This window comes from Nansenia antarctica (assembly GCF_963989245.1).
Source record: "Nansenia antarctica genome assembly, chromosome: 1".
NCBI lineage: Eukaryota > Metazoa > Chordata > Actinopteri > Argentiniformes > Microstomatidae > Nansenia > Nansenia antarctica.
In genome coordinates this window covers 4,377,794-4,397,218 of record NC_137674.1, presented here as the reverse complement: position 1 = coordinate 4,397,218, position 19,425 = coordinate 4,377,794, and the positions used below count along the sequence as shown (strand labels likewise).

The window sequence follows — 19,425 nt, the reverse complement described above, 5'->3', positions numbered from 1 at the left end:
TTACCATGTCATTAGTTATTCATTCACGTGTAATTATTAGGCTCTGGAGCCAAGGTTTGTTAGACTTTTCACCAGCTAACTCAACCGTCTCTGTCCTTCTCAACCTCCCACGACCACCCTCTCTCCTCCAGCGATCTGCCGGCAGGGCTGCAGCACGGAGCACGGCTCCTGCAAAGAGCCAGGTGGCTGCAAGTAAGAAGCCTGATTTATTCTTTTTTATTGTCTCTTTTTCCCCACTACTGTGAACAACTTTCCCTCAAGTCAGGTGTCAGTTCTTTTATTTTTTATTCTTGGGACAGATTTACTGCATATGCGTTTATTTGGGAGTGGAGTTCGCTCTAGGGCCCTTAGCTCATAATGCTGTGCTCTATGCCAGGCTCTCGTAGGTGTGAACGTGTCAGAACGCTAGTTCCTCTCTCTGTATTTTATTGTCCGTGCTCCTCTTCTGGCCAATACTCTTATCAGAACCAGCGCTTACACCAGAGATCCAGTCCAAAGCTATTCAAGAAATAAGCCTGTTTGGAAACCATGGGTTTGGAGCTGGCTGGGCTCTCTAGAGACATGGCCAGCGAAACAGCCAAGACTACATGTTGGAATTGTAGGACTATGCGTTTTTCCTCTCTCCAATGAAGCAGTCGCCTTTATCAGCCAGTGGTGTATAACTCTTTAGATGAGCCTTAAAGTGCAGTGTTTGTGTAGCTAATGGTTTCCTAATGCTGTTTATGAATGCAGCCTCGGGGAAAGCCAGGGAGAGATGGATATCAGAGGGGCATTGTGTGCAGTTCCACTTAACCAAGCAATAATATCCTCGTCCTGGAGACGGCTGGGAGATGACTTTCTACTTGAGCTCGGGGATCAGTAGCTTTGGTTGTTTTCTGGTTTGGCCACATAGTCGTGCACTTGAACGATCACCAGTTTTGATCTTTTATTCGGTGCGGTTGTTTTCTCAGGCTCTGGGCTTCAACTACCTTGTGCTCATGTGCGAGGTGTGAGGTGTGGCCGGCCGGCATATCTCCAAACCTCTTGCTTCGTCAGGTTCAGTCCTTTTGGTTAGATGCACTCTCTCTCTGCCAGGCCCCAGCCAGCAACACTGTCTAGACAAAACTGCAGCACTCATATTTACTCAAAGAGCTACTTTCCCACCATAGGGCTGCATTATAGCGTCACACACGCAGCACTCTTGGCTCCCGTGGAGCTTCAAGCCGGTGCAGTCCCCCCCCGGTCACAAGATCTGTGTCAGCACAGTCACATCTGCTGGAACCCCCCAGCACTCCGCGCTGAGACACTGGGCCCGGCATTGTATCACTCTAGGCCTCCTCTCGAATTAAAAAGTCACCATTCCCATTCCAGCAGTTTTTTTTGGGCCAAAAGGATCATGTTAGTTAAAACGGTAACCGCCCGAGATCCTGCTGGGGGGGGGGGGGGGGGGAGACCTGCTTCTCCTCTCATGGAGAGGATTAGCACACTCTTTAAGAATAGCCGCTTTAATCACAGAGCGAGGTTTACTTAACCACCGCGTTTATTTTTACAGTCTTGTCCGTTTCTTACGGCGGCTAATCAGTGTCTGTTTTCCCCCAGAGGGCTGCGGGGTTTCCTGCCACCACGGCTCCGGAGAGGAGTACCGTATCTCGCCCGGGCTACCTTAAAAAGAGAGTTATCAGTGAGGGCTGGACACAGCCTGTTTAATTGTGGACCACAGTAAAAAGCGGCTCGACTTATCAGTGTAATTATGGACTTGGGGAGTGCTCTGTGGTCAGAGAGCTCAGTCCCACAGTGCCCTGGGGGCAGAACTGACTCATGGGAAACAGGGACCGAAAGCTTGGACGAGCATTTATGTATTCACAGCAGCAGCACCAACAATGACAGAGTGAGGAGGCGGAAATGTGCCTCCAACCAAGCGATTGGGTCCTGCCACGGCCACAGACTGACTGTTGTGACAGAGAGTGTCTGGCCGCATGCTAATGTTAGCTTTGCTAGTGGTCCCTTTGGAACAGCGATTTAGTGTTTTGTTTGTTCGTTTGGTCAACGCTAAATACTTTTTTCTTGTCCTGTGTAAGCTGTTGCATACACACTGTAAACCTAAATGCGACGCTTAACATTCTTGGTGTAGTTCTACAGCACTGCACTGTGTCTAGCCCCTAGTCTTTTTACTCACTCTTTCAGAAGTATTTTCTTACTCCGTGTAACAGTTTGTAAATGTGCAGTGTAGTTTGGCAATGTCGTATTGTCAATCAATGTCTTATGCTGTGTGATAAATCTCGTGTGTATTACCTCTCTGATTTGGGATGTTTGTAGGGTTTGCTCAGAGTGTTATGTTTGTGTTGTGTGCACAGTTGAAAGCACCCAGATGTAACTGCTGTGTGTGGTTGTCCTGCAGGTGTCTGTATGGCTGGCAGGGCCAGTACTGTGACAAGTGTATCCCTCACCCTGGCTGTGTCCACGGGACCTGTGTGGAGCCCTGGCAGTGCCTGTGTGACACCAACTGGGGCGGTCACCTCTGTGACAAAGGTACATATCACTGAATCATCCACCTGCGTCCTCTCTCTGCTACATTTACATCTTTGGGCATTTAGCAGACGCCTTATTCCCAGGCGACTTACAATCTATACATTTGACTAAGCAAGTGAATCATCAATTCACCAGTTGAAGGCAAGCAGGAAGAGTAATCAAGTTCAGGCCAAGGGGCCATTGGCAGTCGTCATGATAGAAGAAATCATTTAGTTTCCCCTGCCTGATTTACAGTCTTAATACAAGTTCTCCAAGGGCTGAATAACATTGACGCATCTCCTGGGTGAGGTACTGTAGGTCAACCGATACTATCCTACATAGAGCCACGTACACAGTGCCGCCTCTACATTTCTCTCTTTGACCCCCCCCCCCCCCCCCCCCCCTGACAGATCTGAACTTCTGCGGCACCCGCCAGCCGTGCCTGAACGGGGGGACGTGCAGCAACACGGGACCAGACAAGTACCAGTGCTCCTGTGCTGAAGGCTACTCTGGAGTCAACTGTGAGAGGGGTACGTCTCTGCGCCCACCGGTCACCACTCCTGTGATCACGGTGGCCCATTAAACCATAACAGGTCGCACTTCTGGGATTAATGGGGTAAAATAAAAAATCCTCCACATAACATAACATTTTATTCCTATCCTCCCTTCATTCTAATGTCTTATGAAGGTTAGGGTATGCATTGGCCTTATTTTTATACTATTAAGATAGTGGTTTTACAGAGCGCCTGCTGTCTGAACCAGAGTTTCTGCTCCGGTTGAGATGATCGGTCTCTGCTTATTTTCAAGGCTTATTTTCAGTATCTAACATTGCAAAACAATAATGCACATGTAACCATCCATATCTTGCTCTTTCTGTCACGAATACCAGTTGGAGTGGGTTTTATGTTTTATGTTTCTGCAACTAAACAGAAATTCAATACGGGATTATACATTATATTTTAAATATAGATGTCATTCTGAGCTCCATAATCAAGCTCATTACTATAATAATCATGTTTTGTAAAAATGTTAATAAAGTTAAAACCAGCATAGCAAACCTAGTTTAGTGTTTTTCTTCTACATATACAGTGGGGGAAATAAATATCCAACACATCAACAATTGAATTCAACATATTTCCATTGCAGCTCTTCACATTAAATTTAGACCAGACACTGGCCATAACTCAATAAAACTACACAGAAAAAGAATTGTAACATTCCCGATTTCTAAAAAGAAAAGCTATGTGCAATAAAGTGGAATCACACAGGAAAAGTAAGTATTGAATACAGTAAGAAAAAAGCACTAAACCAGCTTATGCCACTAACGAGTTCTCCTGCCCGGGCTAATTAGAATCAGCTGGGTTAGTGCACGTCGGTGGGTAAATATGTCCACTCTTTGAAAAAGGGTTTCCCACCTCTGAATGCAAGTAAACAAATCATTTGTCACCAAGCTTTCCTGCAAGAAACAGCTCATGATGTCTCATGATCACCCCGGAAGACTCCATTACTGAAGAAAAGGCATGTTGAAGCTCGTTAGAAGCTTGCTACAGAACATTTGGAGAAGCCTGTAGATTACCGTACTCTGAGAATGTAGTCTGGTCAGCCGAGATAAAAAAAAAATCTAACATTTCGGCAACAATATGTTCGGAGGAGAAATGGCTCTGCGTGTGATACTAAAAATAGCATACCTACAGTGAAGTTCGGAGGTGGAAGCATCATGGTATGAGGCTGTTTCTTTTCACATGGTACTGGCGGAATCCAAGTTATTGGAAGGGAAGATGAATGGAGCCATGTACCGGGAAATTCTTGAGAAGAATCTGTTGCCATCCAGCAGGATGATGAAGTTGAGTCACGGGTGGACCTTCTTGTAGGTCAACAATCCAAAACAAACTGCAAAGAAGACTCGATTGGTTCAAAAGGAAGAAGATAAAGGTGTTGGACTGGCCTAGGCAATCGCCAGACTTAAAATCCAATAGAACATTTGTGGAAGGAACTGAAGATCAAGATTCTCTAGCGGGGCCCCCGGAATCTTCAAGATTTAAAGACTTGGTTGAAGAATGGGCCAAAATCCCACTTCATCAATGTGAGAGATTTGGGTTTTGTTCGTGCGGGAAGCGTCTTGAAGCTGTCATTAGAAACAAAGGCTTCTCCATAAAGTATTACATAAATGCCAGTGTGTTCAATAGGTCTTTCCTGTGTAATTCCCCTTTATTGCACATACGTTTTTTTTTATGGAGTGTTACAATTTTTCTTTAGCTGTGTAGTTTTATTGAGCTAATACCAATGTCTGGTCTAAACTTCATGTGAATAGCTGCAATGGAAATATGTTGAATGACATTTATTTTGTGTTGAATACTTATTTCCCCCCCCACTGTATAAGCTAGACTAATAACGGTCTGTTCCCATTGTAAGATGGCCATCTGAGATCAGATAGCATTCATTCAGGCCCCAAGCATAGATCATTGTTCACACAGTATGACCTAAATCTCTATAAAAAAAGAACTCCCCCTTTTTTTGTGTGTGTGTAGTCTCGGGTTATCCTGTTTGCGACTGACATGAGTAGGAGATGAACTAGGAAAGGGCTTTAAAAGATTGTGCTTCCAGTGAACAAGCAGGGGAAAGGTGAGGCTTTGGTAACATGGCCCTAATCTGTCTACACCCCTGGGTGAGTGGCCCTAGGTCAGGTAATCCTGTGTTTTGATCTACTGGGTTGGTCATCCCTCAGCTACTCCGACACATATGACAGATGGGTGTGGTGCTAAAGTTCAGCTGCTAGGAACACTTTACCAGTGAGATGATTTCTTTTTTTTTTTCCTCATTAAATTGGAACCTCCGTCGGGTGCTGACAGTTTAACTGCGGAGATGTCAGGAAAATGGTGCCCTTCGTAACAGGAGGTCCGTTAGACCAGGGATAGGCTGGGCCTTTGCCATTGTAGCAGAGAGGCCGTCCTACACCCCTGCAACACACCCCTCCCTTTGGGCATACCAAGAGCTATCCACTGGTCATCTCCAACTGTTTTAGTTATTGTCCCGGTGAATCATTAATTTTGTATTAATTTAGGACTCGCTCACCCTTAACTCGACCAACAAAAAGGAAAACTCCGCGCCCCCCTCCCTCCCTCCCTTCTCCACTCACCCTCCCGCTATGCTCTCATCTTCTGCCGCTCCTCAGGAGAAGAATGGCTGGGAGGGTTAGAGGGGAAAGTCACGGTGCATTGGTCGGGTCAACTTAGCATGAAAGATGATTTCCTGGTGGTGTGGTCCGCCGAGCAAAGCAAGCGATGCAAGAGTGAGACGAGGATATGAGCGGGGCCAAAGAGCGGGGGGGCTTCTCTCCCCCCCCGTGGACGTGCTTTGCTGTCAATTAGGGTGGTCCCACGGGGAGGCCAAACTCTTCAGCCTGCTCCACAGAGGTGTAAAAGGGGATGAATCCCCTTTTTTTTTAAATCCCCCTACTTATATATCTGATGTGTCTGTCTGTCCCAACAGCGGAGCATGCCTGTCTGTCCAACCCGTGTTCTCACGGAGGGAGCTGTGTGGAGACGAGTCAGGGCTACGAGTGTCAATGTGCCCCTGGATGGAGCGGCCCCTCCTGCACCACCAGTAAGCGCCATTGACACCACTCTCCCCAATCATTACGTTTCTCACACACGGCCACATACAGATAAGTGTCGAAGTATTGTAGACACGTACATTGCGTTTTTCAATATTTTGAAGATTACTCTGAGAATGTAGTCTGGTCAGACGAGACAAAAATCGAACTTTTCGGCAACAATATAGTCGGATGAGAAAGACGATTTCGGTGTAGACAAACACGTTTTACACACTTCAAACAGACCGTACAGACGCCACGTTTACTTAGAACACGTTAGATAGACGCTGTCCTGTTGAAACTCATCCCTCCATTTGATCTGCTCTCTCGTAGACATTGACGACTGCGCCCCCAATCCTTGTAATCATGGAGGTACCTGCCAGGATCTGGTCAACGGCTACAAGTGCCACTGCCCTCCACAGTGGTCTGGCAAGACTTGTCTGATCGGTGAGACTCACTGTCACTTCTCTCCTCAACCTTTTTTTTAAATAATTTGCCGTTTTCCTTCCTAGGTTGGTTTTATCTATTGCCTTGATTCACCGTCTTTCATCAGGACTCCCCCCTATGACTGCCGTCACCTTCACCATTATCTTATTGTCTACAGATGCCAATGAATGCGAGAGCAAGCCTTGTGTGAATGCCAACTCATGCCGCAACCTGATTGGTGGATACTTCTGCGAGTGCGTCCCTGGTTGGACAGGACAGAACTGTGACACCAGTGAGTTGATGGCTGTCAGCTGCAGCTGTGGAACAGGACACCTGTCTGCTCTCTCTCTCTGTCTCTCTCTCTTTCTCTCTCTCTCTCTCTCTCTCTCTCTCTCTCTGTTCCTCACTCAGCACAGGCTAATGCTTAACTACAGTATGGAGGCTGAGAGCTAACAGTTGTACAAGAGTAGCCTTGTCTGCAGTGTAAATGATCCTGCTGTATCATTATTAGTTCTCTGTGTGGCCAAGGCTATGGTGATTAGCGCTGGCTAAAAACAATCCAGTGCTAGTTTCACTTGGCACAAGGACAGCGGGGATTGCCTAATACTCAGTTGCGTTCTAACCTAGCATTATCAGAGTGGGAATGTTTTCCTAGAAAAGCTTTGTAGAGGCCAGCGACAGGGGTTAACAGAGAGCATTAATACATAAACCACATGTGTATCATGTTCAGAAACATGTTATAAAAATGTGTTTTCCTGTTTAGATATAAATGACTGCAAGGACCAGTGCCAGAACGGAGGGACCTGCAGGGTATGTGGTGTTTGTCTGTGTTTCTTCTTGTCTAGTCTAGTCTCTGCGATTGTCACTTGTTTGTGTATTTAGGTTGGGTTATGTCTATTTGTTTTCCCCTGAAAAAATTGGTGGTGGTTTGGTTTTTAAAACAGCTACTGTAAACAGCCAACAGCCCTCAAATAAAATAGTTTTTGGGAGGAGCAGGTACGGAGGGGTTGTTGGTTGGATGCACACAAACGCTCCTAGACTACACAAGAGACTGATTACGCATACACATAATTGTTTTAAGATGAAACCATTATGCAGCTGTGATGTTGTTCGTTCAAACTGTTATTCTCCCCTCTTCTCTGGGCTCCTTTTTTTTACCCTGTGTGACAGTTACTGCTCTGGCCCCACCCTGTGTTTAAGTGCTTAACACGATCCTTTTCTCTCCCATTTGGAGGTTTCTCTCTGTAAAAAGTTAGGCCTAAATCTTAATGACTGTGTCTTTCAGGACCTGGTGAACGGGTACCGCTGCATGTGTCCGCCGGGCTACGCCGGGGAGCACTGCGAGAGAGACATCGACGAGTGCGCCGCCGGGCCGTGTCTGAACGGCGGACGCTGTCAGGACGAGGTGAACGGATTCCAGTGCCTGTGTCTCGCCGGGTTCTCAGGCAACCTCTGCCAGGTGAGCGAGCCGCCGGCGAAACCCGTTTCCTCCTCCCCCCCCCCCCTCCCACGCCGTAGCTGTTTAGTGTTTCTGTCCAACCCGTCGGTGCCATAATTTCGGTTAGCTCGGCTCTGATTATGTTATCAGTTATCCCAACCCCACCCCGCCCTTCCCTAAAACGCCTGTTGTTCCCTCCGTTTTTTAAAAAGGCAGGGCTTTGTGCGAAGCAGTTCCTGGCTGCCGTCGGACACATTCCTCTGTGTTGGAGCCCAGACTCTGAGGACAGCTCTTATGTCTCTCGACTTATTTTTCCCCTTCCTCCAGTTTCTGTGCGTGTGCTCGCTTCCTGCCAGACGCTGTAGGGAGGATGCTGTGGGTTGTGCTCTGTTTAGTAGAACTCAAACTCATCTCACATATCAGGTTTTCTCACTCCTCTCTTTTCTATTCGATACCTTTTTTGGGGGGGGGGTGTTTAGCTGGACATCGACTACTGCCTGCCCAACCCGTGTCAGAACGGAGCCCCTTGCTTCAACTTGGCCAACGACTACTACTGCGCCTGCTCAGAGGACTATGAGGGAAAGAACTGCTCTCACCTCAAGGACCACTGTCGCACCACCACTTGCAAAGGTACGCCCCCCCCCCCCCCCCCCCCCACACACACACACAGCTTCTCGCCTCTCACTCTCTCTCTCCCCCCCTCTTCTCTCTCTTTGTCTGTTTCCAGAACTTTCCGTAAGGCGATCTGTGTGTGCCGTGCTGCTATAGTGCAGTGCTGAGTAAGGCTACGTTTCGCTGCATACCCCATACCCAATCCCCCCACACATTCCCCATGGGAGCAATACCTAAGGTTCAGATTCCTGATGTTCCGTAGCCAAGATATGCTTTTTTGACTATTAGCCCCCTCAAGATATGCCCCTTAACAGTTTTCCCCAGCCAGTCTCCTTTCTCCGGATTACCCAGAAAATCTGGTGAAAAAATGGAGCTCTGTGTGTGTTCTTCTTTGTAATGACTTGGCTCCCCCCTTCCCTCCCGTGTGTGTGTGTGTGTGTGTGTGTGTGTGTGTGTGTGTGTGTGTGTGAGATTTCTTGGTAATGACTTGGTACCCCCCTCCCGTGTGTGTGTGAGTGTGCATGCGTGCGTGTGTGTGTGTGAGTGTGTGCGTGCGTGTAAGTGTGTGTGAGTGTGCATGCGTGCGTGTGAGTGTGTGTGTGTGTGTGAGTGTGTGCGTGCGTGTAAGTGTGTGAGAGTGTTTTCTTGGTAATGACTAGGTAACCCCCTCCCGTGTGTGTGTGTGTGTGAGAGCGAGAGTGTGTGTGTGTCCATGTATGCATGTGTTGGGAGGCGTGGTAGACCAACCACAGAGCCAGATAACGTTGACTGTGATTCTCTCAACTCTTGGCAGGAACTGAGTGTTTGCAGGGGAGCAGATTTACCCCCCTCCCTTAACTCGATCAGACAGGGGGGAAAGAGGGATTTCAGTGCAGAGTGAAAAAGATCAGGCTGAATTGCCTATGAAAGCATAACGGCTTATTCCTGTTGGTTCTGTTATTCAATTTCTCCACCACGCCCCATGAGCGGAAACCGGGTCTCAATCAGCGACTCTTAATAATAATACACACATGATAATAATAATACCACATCTTGTTTTCTGTTGAGGGTGTCGGTTAAGTGTATTGTGTGCACCACATGTTTTTTATTGTTTAATTTCACCACCATAAATAACGGGTCTCTCTCTATCTCTGTCTCACTATCTATCTCTCTGTCTCTGTCTCTGTCTCTCCCCCCCTCTTTCTGTCTCTCTTTCTTTCTTTCTCTCTCTCTCTCCTTCCCCTTCTTTCTGTCTCTCTCTCTGCCCCCCCTCTCTCTACCTTTCTCTCTCTCTCTCTCCCTCCCCCTCTTTCTCTCTCTCTCTTTCTCTCTCTCTCTCTGTTTCTCTCTCTCTCTCCACTCCTCAGTGATTGACAGCTGCACGGTTAGCGTGTTGTCCAACAGCACCCCGGGGGGTGAGCGCTACATCTCCTCCAACGTGTGCGGCCCCCACGGGCGCTGCCGGAGCCAGGCGGGGGGCCAGTTCAGCTGTGAATGCCAGGAGGGCTTCAGAGGAACCTACTGCCACGAGAGTAAGACAGGGCATACTGTAGTCTGGTGGGATGGGACTAGAGGGATTCGGGGGGGGGTTTGTAGGGATGTATGGTTGCTTGGCGTACATGTAGATTTGTCTGTTAAACATTGAGGATGGGTACAGGGGGGGGTACTGTGGATGGTCATAATTGCCTGGCTATCGATTCTCAAAATCTTGTTTTTTCCTCCTTCCTCCTCAGATATAAACGACTGTGAGAGTAACCCGTGTACGAACGGAGGGACGTGCATCGACAAAGTCAGCTTCTACCAGTGCATCTGTGGAGACGGCTGGGAGGGGGACCACTGCGAAATCAGTAAGTGCATGTCATACCGTGAGCCGACATGCATTGTATCGTATAAGTCTGTCAGAAAGGCTTTAATGGCATTAACAGTATCACGTTTCCCTGGTTGGTGTGTAACTCGCTCTACCTCTCCTCCTCCTCACTCCCTCTTACCCAGACATTGACGACTGCAGCACCAGCCCCTGTAACAATGGCGGGACGTGTCGAGACCTGGTGACTGACTTCTTCTGCGAGTGTAAGAACGGCTGGAAGGGAAAGACCTGCCACTCCCGTAAGACCCCCTTTCCTCCCTCACTGCAGCTTCCTGCCTGGGTAGTGTGTCTGTCTGTGCAGGCTCATGGTATGCGCTTATGGGTATATATAATTACCCATCTGTGTGTGTTGTGTGTGTCTGCGTCTGTGTTTGTTGTAAGTCGCTTTTGATAAAGGCGTCTGCTAAATTGCCAAAAATGTAAAGGAAATTATTTTTTTTAAAGTTATGAAACGTTTTAATAACCCCTCCCGACCTCCCCCCCCTCCCTCCCTCCCTCCCTCCCTCCAGGTGAGAGCCAATGTGACGAGGCCACCTGCAACAACGGAGGGACCTGCCATGACGAGGGGGACACGTTCCAGTGCAAGTGTTCCCCTGGCTGGGAGGGAGCCACCTGCAACATAGGTGAGTCAGTCGGTCTGATCGTACACGTGTGACCTGGAACATGGCCAATTCTGATCTGTGTTAAATCTTCCAGCTGCACATCTGAGAGATCCCCCCAAACAGTTTTACCATCCCGTCGTGTCAACACTCCTTTCTTTCTTCCACCCCTGTGTGTTGACATCTAAATGTTTTTTTTGAGAACTGATAATACACTTTACTTGCTGATTTCCAGATTTTTTTATGAAAAGCAATGTTTTGTCAATGAAAAGGGGTGAGGGAACACTCAGTTGTCTTCTATACAGTAGAGGTTTGGGTGTGTTTGGGTAGACTAGAGTAAGACCTAAACATCTCTCTCCTCTCTCCTTTGGCCAAAAATTCCAGCTGCCCCTCTCTTTCTTCCCCCACTGTGTGTTGACATCTTTAAAAAACAAACCAAAAAAAAACTAGCCAACTGATAATCCGTTCTAAAGTTTTGGGGAACACTACACTTGCTGATTTGCGGATTTATAAAACATTGCTTCTTTTTGTAAATCAGGAAATCAGCAAGTGAAGTGTTCCCCAAACCTTGGAGCGAATGATTTAGCAAGACTAAAATCTCTCTCCTCTCTCTCTCCTTTAGCCAAAAATTCCAGCTGCCTGCCCAACCCCTGCGAGAATGGGGGCACCTGTGTGGTGGTGAGTGGAGACTCCTTCACCTGCGTCTGCAAGGAGGGCTGGGAGGGCTCGACCTGCACCCAGAGTGAGTACTGCTGCAGAGCAAAGGATCATGGGAAAGGATGCGGGGGCTGTGGGTAGGCGAGGCGGGGGTGGTGCATGTCAAGCATGTCGTATGAGATTGTGAAACAGCCGAACCCACCAGTAAAAACCTGCGGTACAGTTAGTGGTACATTCCCACAACAACAGAGTCACATCCAAAGACTACAATGTGTGTATCCATGCTTTCTCCTCTCCTCTCCTCCTCCCCCTCTTTTTCACTCCTTTGTCCCCTCTCTTCATGGTCATCCACTTTGTTTCTTCTTTCTTTCATCTCTTCCCTCCCTCCCTCCTCCCTCTCTCTCTATCTCTCTGTCTCTTTCACTCTTTCACTGGACGCTGCAGGCTGTTGCTGGCCGTGAGATGGGGTGAGGAAGGGGGGATGAGGAGGAGGAGGAGGAGGAGGGGTGGTGGGAGGGGGGGGCTGGAGGGGCTTAAATGAGGAAAGTGGAGACAGATGTTCTCTTCCCCCAGCACCTCTCTTCCCCTCTCTCTCTCTCTCTCTCTCTCTCTCTCTCTCTCTCTCTCTCTCTCTCTCTCTCTCTCTCTCTCTCTCTCTCTCTTTCCGTCTCTGCATTCCTGTCCAAACAGTGACATGTCTACTTACTCTACACCCCTCTTCCATTTCCCTGGCTTCCCTGGGATACGTTGCCCCATGTGCTCCAAAACATGAATTTCCCAAACATTTATGACGGAGAGAAGGGGGGGGGGGGGGGGGGGGGCAGGGGGTGAGTGGGTGTGGAGGGGGAAAGCTGGAACTCATTTGGGAGGGCGAGAGGCGACGGCGTTGTTTGCTCTGTGTAGTTAATAGCCCAGAGTAATCAGGCAGTGAGGAGCCCGGGACCAGCCTCTGCAACACGCAAGCTCAGACGTGCTCTCTGTTGTGATCCGTCTTCTCCCCAAACGCATGTGAATAATAACACTCTCTCTCTCTCCCTCCCTCCCCTCCCCTCCCCTTCCCTCCCTCATCTTTTTCTCTTTTCAGATACCAACGACTGCAATCCACACCCATGGTAAGTGCATGGCCAAACATTTCCTCTCGAGTCAAACCGGCATAAACAGGGTTGCTGCTCGTTGTTGCTGCGGTTTCTCACCTGCAGGCTCTCTCTCCCTGCTGGGAAACGCAGAGCCCACGCCCTGCTCCGTCATTCCAAGGGTGCGCTCAGCTAACCCTCTATTGTGCACTCGTACACTCAAGTCTACTGTAGTTAACCACAGATCATTGGATCTCGCTCAGGATTTTTCATGAAAAATTACTGGACTGGTTGCACTAAAAGAACAGGCCACTTTTTTTTTTTTTCTCCCTTTACCAGAAAGGGGTCATTATGTCAATGTGTTGTTTTGTCGAGGAATTTCCACCCATGAAATCATGGCAATGTGTGAGAATGGTGAAGTATGAATGTTATGGATGGGTGTTCCCCAGTCTGTGGGAGTTTGAGTGACCTGGGTGGTAGACGAGAGATGTGTTGTGGTGATGAACTGAGACTGACCTCTCTCTCTCTCTCTCTCTCTCTCTCTCTCTCTCTCTCTCTCTCTCTCTCTCTCCCCAGCTACAACAGCGGGACGTGTGTGGACGGCGATAACTGGTACCGATGCGAGTGTGCCCCGGGCTTCGCCGGCCCAGACTGTCGGATCAGTAAGTATTAACTCCTCCTCACCCCTCCCCTGATCCCTGGCTGAGCTCCGGGTTAGAGCGGGACCGACCGGTGGGGCTGAGGGAGGGGATGGCCGCGGCCGTAACAAAATGAAAGGTCTAGCCGGCCAATTATCTGTGCTTTGGGCAGTTGGCCAGCTAACGGACGGCACTGTCACTTGGTCGGGGCCCTGCGCTCTCCCATCCCCGGGGGGGGAAACGGGCTTACGAGGCCAGCAGCTAATCAGCCGTGCTCTCTGACACTGATTACACAGATTGTTTTCCCTCTTAAAGGCTTTCAGATGGCCGCATTCTTTCCCCGTTGGGAAACCTTTGTTCTGCTAAGTCCGGGGCCTTTAGCTCCCGCATACCTGCTAATGATGTTGGTTTTAATATCGAATAGAGTCTGAGACTGATTTAAAGCATGTTTACTTGTCTTTTATTAACTAGTATGTGCTCTTTTTTGGGTTTCCGAAGCTGTGTCTTGTGTCTGTGTGAGTGTGTTGTAGGGTAATGTTGTGGGGAGTTCTTTATCTGAACCATAAGTGTTCAGTTCAAGTTCCTGACCCTGTGTGTCTCCTCTGTGACAGATATTAACGAGTGCCAGTCCTCTCCCTGTGCGTTTGGCTCCACCTGTGTGGACGAGATCAATGGCTACCGCTGCCTGTGTCCGCAAGACAGAGCTGGACCACGCTGTCAGGAAGGTAGGTGTTCTGATCTTGTAAGACACACACACACACACACACACACGTCCATGCACACAGCCGTGTCCACACATATCCATGACACACACACAAACACACGGTTGATTAGGACTATACATGTATGTGCCTTGCAGTCTGAATAAACAGTTTGTGTGTGTGTGTGTGTCTCACAGTGACAAGGAGACACTGCTCTGCTAACGGACGCGTCATCCCTGATGGGACCAAGTGGGGGGAGGACTGCAACACCTGCCAGTGTGTCAACGGGAAGGTGGCTTGCACTAGGGTACGTCCTGCAACTCCTAGTTCTAGTCCCACGCCATGGACCCCTCTCCAGGGTTTATCTCCCTGTGTTTATGGGGCATTTGTATGTTGGGCGTTACCATAATGTATGTCATCTAACAGTGGATTATTACGTCTTGTTCCGTGACGCAGGTGTGGTGCGGTCCCAAGTCCTGCCGGGTCAGCGCCAAAGGTCGCAGCAGCGGGTGTCCGTCGGACCAGAGCTGCATCCCCATCAGCGACGACCAGTGCTTCGTGAGGCCCTGTCTGGGTTTGGGCGAGTGCTGGACCTCCAACCCCCTGCCTCCGCCTACCAAATGCCACACCAGCTCCAGTTACCAGGACAGCTGTGCCAACATTACCTTCACCTTTAACAAGGAGACCATGACTAGGGTGAGTCACCACCACCGCCTGAAAAAAAAAAAAAAAAAAGAGATTGAATTAAGGGCTTTTGGGTAATTTTTCGTTCCTCTACTCCACCCTGCTGCTCCGCCACTCTCTTATTCAATAGAGCAGCGAACTGTGAAAGATCAGGTTCTCAGAGCCTCTGTTACAGCTCCACCCGGGGTAGAATTTTCCAGTCTAACTTGCTCTTGAAAAATGCAGTCATTTTTCCAAGAAGGGAAAAGGGGGACTTTTTTTCGACGGTTCCGTCCCCCTCTGCTGTGTTTCTTCATCCAACATTGGGTGTTCCTCTGAACTGAAAACATTCATCACTGCATCCAAGAACATGACTAATAGCCCAATACCCTTAGAATCTGACCACATTTGCAAGATTAATGTCAGGATCATATGGATTTGAGCTAGAACAGGACCACTGGCGACTCCGCCACCGCAACGCATCATCACTCTCCAGTCGCCTAACGGGGATGACAGTAGACAGTGACAGGCGTACATACTGTGGTCTCGACTCTGTGGATCCACCTTAATGAGGTGGATACAAACCCCCCCAAAAAGTGTGCAGCACAGGGAGAGTTCACAACAGAGGCGCTCTCAGTTTCTCTTAGTTTTTTGTTTCTCTTCCTCTCTCCAACTCTTTGTCCTTTTTCTCCCCCAGGGCCTGACTATTGAACATGTGTGTAAGGAACTGAGGCACCTGTACATGGGGAAGAATCTCTCCTCTCCTGAGTATTCAGTGTCCATAACCTGCGAGCCCTCGTTCTCGGCCAGCAACGAGATTCACGTCAGAATAGTAAGTCATTCCTCTTAACTGCAGATGTTTTTTCGTTCTATGTTTTTGTTCAATGCTTACTTTGCTGCCATGGTAAGCATGTTTGCCCTGTGCGTGTTAACTAACAAGCTGTTAAGGGTTTCTCTTTCTGTGTGTAATTGCCCGAGGCATGCTTTGTAAGAGTGTACGGAGGAAAAGGCACAAGTGGGACAAGTGGCGGATTCCGTTTTTAGTCTCGAGCTATGTTAACCACGACTTGGCAACAAAGAAATAACATAAACAAAAGTAACACATCTAGTTAATGTCATGAAATAATCAACTTTCATTGTTTTTTCAGTCTACCGAGGACCAGAGACTTGACAGAAGTCCCCTCGGAGAGATCTTAGACCGGGTCATCGATCTGGTTAGCAAACGCAACGGGAACAACACCACCATAACGGCCATCGCTGAGGTGCGAATGCAGAACAGGCCGAGCCCCGGCAAAACCGGTACGAACCGCCTCCCACACTGGATCAGTTGTTGATTAGATATTTGAGTCTCTCAACTTGCACACACTTGCACGAGGAAAAGAGGGGAGGGAGGTTTCGAATGGAGATCTGGCTACAATACTGGGTCTATCCCTGCTGCACACTGAGAACGCTCTACAGGTCAAACTTAATATAGTTAATACCAATCTGTCCAAGTCTCCACTCACACACACGAGTTGTAATGTTGCTCCAAGAGTTTTCTAGCTCGTTGAATTTCAGTGGAAAAGGTTTGAGCAACTTGGCTCGGGTGGCCTGGGAGTTGGCTCTAGGTTTGACTGGACAGGCTCGAGACAGTGTAGTCTCTAGACAGTGTAGTAAAAACTCCTGTGTTCCTGTCATCCATCACCATGGCAACAGCCCACCTTGCCACTGCCAGATGGGATCCCCCCCCCCCCCCCCCCCTTACCCAGTCAGGGGCTGTCGGGTCAGGTTGCTTCTGAAGGGAACATTTAGAAATGTCAATCATTGGTTCGCCAATAATTCATTGGAGGTTTATGGAGGAAATACACATTTTCCTAATGGAACATTTCTGGACCAACTTCAGAGTACTGTATCATGCTTTGGACCTGGAATCAACCTAATTTTAGTCTTCAGTCCAGGCTTCTTAAAGCATAATGTTTGCTCTAAAACTAAAGCATTCATAGTGAATTAGACCAATCTACCTATATGGAGCTTATAAATACTGGCAGATGTCATGTAGATTTTGTGTAGCCTTTCAGTGTGTGTAAAGCCAATGTTTTAACCATTGTTTTCTCTATCCAGAGTACCTGGTGCCCCTTCTCAGCTCTGTCTTCATTGTCATCTGGATCTTGGCCCTGGTCTCCAGTTTCCTTTGGTGTCTGCGTCGCCGGCGGAAACAGAGCAACCACGGCAGCACGTCGGCTTCGGCCGCGGAGGACAACACCACTAACAATGTGCGTGAGCAGCTGAACCAGATCAAGAACCCGATCGAGAAACACGCGGGCCAGATTGTGGCCATCAAAGACTACGAGGACAAAAACGCTATCATTGCCAAAATAAGGACACATCTCCCTGAAGGGGAGGAGGAGGACAAGGAGAGGCACCTGCAGAAGGGCCGCTTTGCCAAACAGCCAGCATACACATTGGTGGAGAGGGACGAGAGAACACCCAACTCCACACCCAACAAACACCCAAACTGGACTAACAAACAGGACAATAGAGACCTGGAGACTGCACAAAGCATAAACAGGATGGAGTACATTGTATAGCAGGCAGCTGTGTTGCCGTGAAAACCCAAGCCCTTTGCCCTCTCATGCCCCCTTTGTGGGTCAACGTGGGGAGCATTGGGATTTGTAGTTCTTAAACTGTTGCGTCATAATCTTGACTCCACAGTTATTTTTCATAGAATCCCTGTGTTAATTTAAGTTTTGACAAGCTGGCTTACACTGGCAGAGATGGTTGCTTTGGTTGGCTGGAAAACTAGGCACTGCATTTCACATTTCATTGCGAAACTAGTTTCATTTGCCCCCCACAATATGCATTTCAGTCCCTGTTCATTTGGTGGAGACATTCGGGGGCCTCCCTCTTTCCTTTATCGGGGGTTTACGCATAGCTATTGCAAATAGTCTTAAGTATTATTTTCTTAGATAGGCTAAAAGTAAAGGTAAAATCCAAAGCTATAGCACAGTATTTTTTGTATGTGAGCTCTTCCTAGCTCTGTTTGTGAAAGTGCCTTTTCAGCTCACACCACAGCAACCGTCAGAAAATGAGAAAAAAATAAACTTTATTATTTATTATTATTTTTTCTTGGGGAGGGTGGGGTTGATGTCAGCAGTAGCTGCCAATATGAAGAATTTAAGTGTCGATTTAGAACATGTAGATATGTACATTTTTTTATTAATCATTGTGAATATTTGATCTATTAACTTAATAATCAAGAGCCTTAAATATCATTCCTTTTTATTTATATGTACTGTCTAGATTTTGAAGGTTTTGATAGCTTTGTAAGCTTACAGTTTCTTTTGAATGGTAATTTTTTCTTGTTTCATAAATGCCAAACTTTCAAAGAAGAAAAAAAGGATGGGCACTTAGGGGCCAGAAAGAAATGTTTCTCTTTTCTTTTTTTTTTCCTTTTTTTTTCTTCTAATAATTTCAGATGTTTGATTTCATTCTACAGCACCCATTTTTGCCAGAACTTTCCAAGTACTTACAAAGAAAGGAACACATTGGGTCATAAACATAGTGGCAGACATATTGCTTGCCTCTGATAAGACAAAACACTTTTAAAGGGCTCTGCACACAGCGTGCGATTTCTGTTGCGCGTCAACATTCCATTTTGAAGTTTGAATGGAAGTCTATGAGAACATCGCATTTCAACACACACGGCCCCGATTTTAATCGCACGGCGAACATTCGATTCCATTCATTTTGAATGGGAAAAAGCACAAATTTGACAGTGCGACAAAACTCGCACGCCGTGTGCTTTGTCCCATTCAAAATGAATGGAATCGAATGTTCACCGTGCGATTAAAATCGGGGCCGTGTGTGTTGAAATGCGATGTTCTCATAGACTTCCATTCTAACTTCAAAATGGAATGTTGACGCGCAACAGAAATCGCACGCTGTGTGCAGAGCCCTTAAGGGAACAAAAAAAAACGTTTGCAGCTTCTTAAGAAACCCCATACTCATAAGAAAGAAGTCTAAAGCTGCCAGTTTATACGGCAGATCACACATCAATTATGTCAAACCAGAAATCCCTTCTGCTTTAGTCAGCATTATGTCATAAGCTAGACCATGAATACTTGAACAGTAGGGGGTCAATGGGAACACTGTAGAATCAGATAAGATACACTGCCTTACTCTGTGGGAGTCTGTTCTTTTTTTCTGTGCACATTTGTTTCTTTTTAAAAACGAGACTCTTGAAAAAAGACAAACATGTTTTATCTCATTTGTTAAACCCTTTTGAGATCATGGCAACATTTTGTGTCCTTTTTGGACTCTTGTGTTTATGATAACTTGAGAACTATTTGTGTTGTTGATCTTTGACAATATTTTTTTGAAAGTCATATTTATTAAATATTTTGTATGAAAAGAGAATTAAACTGTCACTGTTCTGGACCGAGCCGAGTGAAACATTGTAAAAAAAAACAATCCAAACAATTGAAAGTCGAAGGTCTAAAAGAGATTGACGTGGCCTTTTATTCTGTCCAACACGCTTTTAGTCAGCAGGCATGTCAGAGCGTATGAAGGGGTGGTTCTCAGCGACTAGCGTGGGAATGACTAGGCACAGTTGAGACATCACAGAGTACGAAGGCTCGGCCTCAGTTCAAATGTGTTTACAAAGTAATGACGTTGGAGCAAGCCTTCTCTCAATCAACTCTGTCTCGAAAAGACA

At 47.4% G+C, this 19,425-nt stretch overlaps 1 protein-coding gene across 1 annotated transcript in view; it reads left to right on the top strand.

Moving 5' to 3' along the window:
• The window catches only part of jag1b (jagged canonical Notch ligand 1b), a gene marked incomplete at its 5' end in the record, with an annotated part of 31,940 nt that extends 12,717 nt beyond the window's left edge, over positions 1–19,223 (top strand). The window contains 22 exons of the mRNA XM_080546086.1: positions 132–192; positions 2,378–2,508; positions 2,898–3,017; positions 5,977–6,090; positions 6,413–6,526; positions 6,684–6,797; positions 7,269–7,315; positions 7,791–7,964; positions 8,423–8,573; positions 9,902–10,066; positions 10,268–10,381; positions 10,527–10,640; positions 10,911–11,024; positions 11,623–11,742; positions 12,742–12,769; positions 13,307–13,392; positions 13,980–14,093; positions 14,267–14,376; positions 14,526–14,765; positions 15,430–15,564; positions 15,881–16,031; positions 16,833–19,223. Of these exons, the coding sequence (XP_080402212.1) occupies positions 132–192; positions 2,378–2,508; positions 2,898–3,017; positions 5,977–6,090; positions 6,413–6,526; positions 6,684–6,797; positions 7,269–7,315; positions 7,791–7,964; positions 8,423–8,573; positions 9,902–10,066; positions 10,268–10,381; positions 10,527–10,640; positions 10,911–11,024; positions 11,623–11,742; positions 12,742–12,769; positions 13,307–13,392; positions 13,980–14,093; positions 14,267–14,376; positions 14,526–14,765; positions 15,430–15,564; positions 15,881–16,031; positions 16,833–17,299 (2,984 nt within the window). The 3' untranslated portion in view covers positions 17,300–19,223. The remainder of the gene's footprint in view (positions 1–131; positions 193–2,377; positions 2,509–2,897; positions 3,018–5,976; positions 6,091–6,412; positions 6,527–6,683; positions 6,798–7,268; positions 7,316–7,790; positions 7,965–8,422; positions 8,574–9,901; positions 10,067–10,267; positions 10,382–10,526; positions 10,641–10,910; positions 11,025–11,622; positions 11,743–12,741; positions 12,770–13,306; positions 13,393–13,979; positions 14,094–14,266; positions 14,377–14,525; positions 14,766–15,429; positions 15,565–15,880; positions 16,032–16,832) is intronic.
• Positions 19,224–19,425: the final 202 nt, after the last annotated feature.